This window comes from Nilaparvata lugens, chromosome 3 (assembly GCF_014356525.2).
Source record: "Nilaparvata lugens isolate BPH chromosome 3, ASM1435652v1, whole genome shotgun sequence".
Classification (NCBI taxonomy): Eukaryota; Metazoa; Arthropoda; class Insecta; order Hemiptera; family Delphacidae; genus Nilaparvata; species Nilaparvata lugens.
The window spans coordinates 53,183,400-53,189,507 of record NC_052506.1 but is presented as its reverse complement, the minus strand read 5'-3'; the positions used below and the strand labels follow the sequence as shown (position 1 = coordinate 53,189,507).

General features: G+C 31.7%; 1 protein-coding gene across 1 annotated transcript in view; it reads right to left on the bottom strand.

The window, feature by feature from the left end:
• The window catches only part of LOC111044343 (tyrosine-protein phosphatase non-receptor type 23), a 50,577-nt gene that overhangs the window by 19,289 nt on the left and 25,180 nt on the right, over positions 1 to 6,108 (bottom strand). The window contains 3 exon segments of the mRNA XM_039424009.1: positions 2,810 to 2,988; positions 3,635 to 3,763; positions 5,482 to 5,625. Of these exon segments, the coding sequence (XP_039279943.1) occupies positions 2,810 to 2,988; positions 3,635 to 3,763; positions 5,482 to 5,625 (452 nt within the window).

Genomic DNA, 6,108 nt, shown 5'->3' with positions numbered 1-6,108 from the left:
TGACAATTGGGTTTAAGATGTTGAAAAAGGGAGCAAGGAGGAATTTTTGCTTGAGTTATTCCGCAAATAGTAAGAGGTGGCTTATTACCTCCAAATGGTATTTCTATACTGGAGAAATTGTTCATAAATTCGTGCCCAAGAATAATATTTTCACAGAGGTCTTGCATAAGCATTAAGGTTGTGTTTGTATAACTTTCTCCCTGAACTGTTAAATTCACGTTAACTTTCCCTCGGATTTGTGGTGTGAAGCGTTTTGAGCCTAAAGTTACTTTTCCTATCTCTGGTATAACTTCTAAATTCAGTTTTTTTGCATAGTAATCGTCAATAAAGTTGCCAGTTGCTCCAGTATCGATCAGTGCTTGACTTTCAGTTCCGTTTATGGTAATAGGAATAATAACCTTTGAAAGACATTTTTCGGCTTGCACTGAAGGTGTTAGTAATATCGAATTACAATAATACGGAAGATTTTGAGTTACATACCCGAGCAAAGTGTCCCTTCTTATCACACTTCTTGCAGAATTCGTTTTTGAATTATTGAATTATTATTTTTTGAATTATTATTTCAGAGTTGATTGAATTATTCTAAATCATCAGAAAGTTTGTTATTTTATCTCAGTTTATTTTAGTCAATAGAATTGTAATAAATAGAGACCATTGAAGAGCTAGAATAATGGCTTTTATTGACTAAAATAAACTGAGATAAAATAACAAACTTTCTGATGATTTAGAATAATTCAAACAACTGATTCATGACATATGATTATCATATCACATATCAAAAGTCCCCATCCCTACCCACTGTGCTGAGGGGGTGGTGGTGGTTCAAAAATACCATTTTTTGGTTTCCCACAAATAATTCGAAAGCTATAGATCTAATGAAGATGACTGTTCTATACAAAATTGAAGCTTACATAATTTCCTACAATATTCATCTTACAATTTTTTCTATATCTTCCACAGTTTTCAAAATATCTGCTCTTGAAGGTGTGACATTTTTGAAAGAAACAAGTTTGCTTCCATTTTTTGCTATTTTAGCTCTTATAACTTCTCAAGAATCGATGGAAAAAATCCATGTTAATTATGAGCTTATAGAGCATCAAATTCTCTTCAATTTGATGTATGATTTCACACTTTTACACATTTCCCTACGACTTTTGCAGCAGCTTTATGAAGTGTTGAATGTGAAATCTCCAGTTTTGCAACAATAGACCAATTGACAAAGGAATTTGGAAGGAGTGTTTTGAACACAATTTTTGACTTTGCAGCTTTGTTTGAATTTAGTTAGGAGGAAAACATATCAGAAGTCCCCATCCCTACCCCATTTGTTGAAGCTTTTGCTTCCACGCTTATATCTTGGCAACAATGCTTTCAACCAAGATGACTGCTCTAAAATGAAGTTTGATAAATTCTCTACAATTCCTGTTAAGTGGAGTTTTGTGATATTTCCAACAGTTTTCGAGAAATTCGGTCTTGAAAGTGTGCAGAAAAATAGAAGCAAACGTGTTTCTTTCAAAAATGTCAAACCTTCAAGAGCAGATATCTCGAAAACTGTGGAAGATATAGAAAAAGTTGTAAGATGAATATTGTAGGAAATTATGCAAGCTTCAAATTTGTATAAAACAGTCGTCTCCGTGAGATGTATAGCTTTCGATTTATTTGCGAGAAACAAAAAAATGGTACCTTTGAACCACCCCCACCCTGGGGTAGGGGTGGGGACTTTTGATAAGTTTACCTCCTTACTACCCTAAACAGAACTGTGTGGTCAATAATTGTCTTCCAAACCTTTCTAGAACCCTTCCTTGACTTGACTATACATAATTAGAAACAAAAACATTAAGCAGATGAAAACAGTGTATCCAATATGTTGTTTTATGAAACGACCCTGATAAAAACCGGATAAGCAAGTTGGATAATATTATTTTTTATTAATAAGTTATTATAACTACTCTAAATACTTTTGTTACCAAAAATATATTATAATATCCTAGAGCCTGTTTGATTGAATTATCGGATTGGTTTTTATTTATTTAGTACCTATCGATTCAATGGATGATCAATTATTGATTCACAAGAATGTATGATCAAATAATATTCTAATCATGTTTAGAAAATAATAAGTGATTGGAACATTATTATGTCTTAAAATAATTCAGATATCATTGACACTACGGAAACTGATGATTTGAAGCCGAAATAAGTAAAATAAATCAACAGTACAGATGTTTCATTATTAAAATTGGAAAAGATTCATCACTTGACAGCATTTTATTGTTTGAATTCGCTGCACGGCGCGCTGCGCAGCGAAGTGCACGGTTCGCTGCGCTGTTCGAGGTTCGGTTCGGCATGAGTAGACATACCTTAATAATGAATATCGAAAGAAACCTCCTCCTCCCGATAGAGTCTATCAATACACGGCACCGATAAAACGCCGTATCGATACACTATATGTGACATAAAACCGATAAAACGCCGTATCGATACACTATATGTACATAAAACGCCGTATCGATACACTATATTTATAAAACGCCACATCGATACACCAACAAACTGCATCATCCATCACTTATACACCACTCATCCACTGGATAAATTTCAACTCTGTCCTTAATTAATATACAATTAGCTAGTTGACGAAAGTGTAAAAAATTCCTGTATCTCGACAAAATTCCCGTACATTTCCCGCCAAAATGAAATTCACGTACAATTCCCGGATTTCCCGGTTTTCCCGCCGCGTGGACACCCGGTTTTTAAATATAAAATAATACTCTTAGAATATTGCTGTTGTAGGTGTTTCGGTCTCACTCACCTTCCAGGCCATTCAGTGAACTGCAAATGAACGACAACTCTCGACATTCGGCCGTTCGACACTGAAATCAGACGCTCCACCCAGTGTTTCCTCACATTTGTACTTTGCAGAGATATCTTTATCTTTCCGAATACTCTCTCTTCTCCCTTCACTGAGGGCCAATAGATATCATCTCCTATCTGAAAATATAATTTATTACTTGTTTAAGCAAAAATTAATGCAATAAATAGCACAAAAGAAGTAAAAAGTACAAAATTTTATAGACATATGTCTATTCAATATTGTGCTTTTTTTACATATTCAGATCTATATGCAGACATAATATATAAATTCAATTATTGATAATACAAAAATTTTTATTTTAATATTGAGTCCTTTATCAGAGCTACAATAGGAATTCTACATGGCTCTGGGAATTCTACAAAAACTACAGTAAATTCATTTCATACTGTCAATAGAAGAAAAGAAAACTATTAAAGTTCATGTTTGACAATCCTGTAATCCTGCTAATTTTCTTATTATTAAGATCAACAAAAATAACAAATTGCAGAATAAGGAAAAAAGAACTTACATTATTGATGGAAAATATAAAGCATTGAATGATTGCAGAAAGTATTTTGTTTCGAGATGGAATGAGTTTGGTAGATAGTTACTAGAATGAAACAAATAGAATGTTTTATTCAGCCTGCGATATTATTTGGAGTTTTTACTTGTACTGCGAATTTAGAATGAGAATTTTTGAATCAATTAAAGTCGAGTATTGGGCAATTGAACACAGGCTATATAACTTTGAACAATTACCATTAAATGGAAGTTGGATCTTACCTCCATATCACTCAGCAAACAAACAATTATTTCAACTTGCTGTTCGATTATCATTGTCCAGAAATCTGCATATGTTGATGGCAGTGGAGCTTGCGTAAGAATAAAATTCGGGCAATGTGCTGATATGTCCTGTTGAACGAAAACAATCTATTTACTGTGTTGCATATCCATACTTTTTCACTATAGATATAAAACTTGTGAAAATTGCACTTACAATATTAGTAGTGATGACCTACAGCCTACACCAACACGAAACGATCATCACAACTAATTGTAAGTGCATTTTCACTTCATAAGAGTTTTTAAAATTCAAATCTACTGTATTTGAATAGTCACGGCACTTATGATTGAAATTATTAGGAGAGTAGAAACAGGTAAATCCCAAAGTATTTCATGAATTTATGTAAAATAAAATATGTCAGAAATTAATACTACTAATGATAATTATTTTCTGTATTGTGGGTTGACTTTAGTTGTATGTGGGTGACTGGAATATTAAATTAGCTGTTTTTTCTAAAGAATTATTATTAAAATTTTATTTGAGCCAATTATGCCATTATATCCATAATGAATGAAAAAGACTAAGAAATTGTCAAAAAACCACTGATTTATTGATAATTAGAAAGACCGGTTTCGGTTATTGCACCATTGTCAATCTCTGATAAACTATTAGAAACTAATTCTTTCTAATTATCAATACATCAGTCAATTAGAAACCGGTCTTTCTAATTATCAATGAATCAGTGATTTTTTGACAATTTCTTAGTCTTTTTCATTCAATATGAATAATTACCACAATATCAACTTCTCAACTACACAAAAAATATCCATAATATTCATAGTAACCAGTTCATAAATTTAATAGTGCGTGAAGTTTTCGGTTCAAAATTTCCAGTTTATTCTAATATTTGAATTTTTTTGGATGATTGTTTTTAATTCTGTGAGATTTAGTAATTCATCATATTTATTTTTGATTGAAGATTTGTTAGTTTTTTGAAGTGTAAATAACCTACAATTTAATTTGAACTGTAGTAAAAGTTTGAGAAGAACAGTTTTGGGCATAAACCTTCTCACATAAGTGTAATAATTGTATATGACTGGATAAATCAGTAAAAAGTACCCAAATGAATTATTATGATTAGGAAAAACTATCAAGTAGCCCTGTAGGAATAAAAAAAATATTGGTGTTGATTAGACACTCCTTGACACAAAATGAGGAAGATAAGAGATGAAATGATGTCTATGAAATAAAATTAATTATGCATAGAAGGAATATGCAAATACCACGCATGTTCACGTTTTAACACGCTTATATTTGTTGTCTTGTCAATATATTGAACATTTTATCCGTCATGCATTTCTTTTAGGCTATAAGAGTTGGTAAAGCGTTCATCATAAAACTTAGATGTATTGATGATAGATACTTTAATTTATGTTGTAGGTTTAATTATGTTATCAGATTTATAAGTTTTATTTTTTTCAAGGAACCCAATGACAGTGTTATTGTGACAGGACTACCTGTGGTATTTCCTATGAGACAGAGGCTAGACATTGTATTGATTGTACATTATGTTCTAAGAGTCAGAATGAGATTGATTGTTTTTACAATGCGAGATAATGTGTACAATGTGATACTTATGTTTGTCAATTTGTCAATAAATTTAAATATTTCATATTTCCTTATATTCTTTGTAATCTTGTTGAGTGGGAAAATTAATTTCTTTCTTTCTATTTTCTAATCTTATGAATAATAATCTTATTTGATTAAAATATGAATTGCAGGAACAATTTAAAATTTACAAATCCTTAACAAACATTACTTATTTTCATCATTACTTGAAGCTCACCTTAACATGCGAGGCATTGATATAATCATCCTTGGTGGATGGCAGTTCAACTCTTGAACTATCATATGGAAGAATATCAGGAAACCTATTCTTCATGGGATAACACCGAGCCACTGAAATTATCTGCTTTTGCGAGTCTTTCTCCTGATTTCACAAAGAAAAAATATTGATACAATTCAAAAAGCAAAAATATCAAATACACATCGATTACATAGTCGAATTCTACAAGACGGTTTGAAAATAAAGCTTATGTTTTCTCTTATCCTGATGTTCATGTTTAATGAATACCTCTGGAGTATGGGTTACATAACTGAGAAAAAACTGTCAAGACTGTGATCTGAACTAATGCTTGTTGCTCTGGTTATCTTCATTATCAGTATTGCATTCAATGAAAGCAAGGGAATATGAATGACTATGCATCTATGATGAAAGTTCTTCATCATAAACTCAGCCTGGTAGGTTCTAGACTGAATTTTCTTGTGTTGAAATACACGTTGTAATTGTTCTACAGAAAGAGAAATCTAAATAATTTCTTCTGTCTTCACCACAGTCTATTGGCTGTATTGGCTGAGGAATTGTCAAAATTTTTGTTGAGTCATGATATTATTGAAATCGTTAAATTAAATT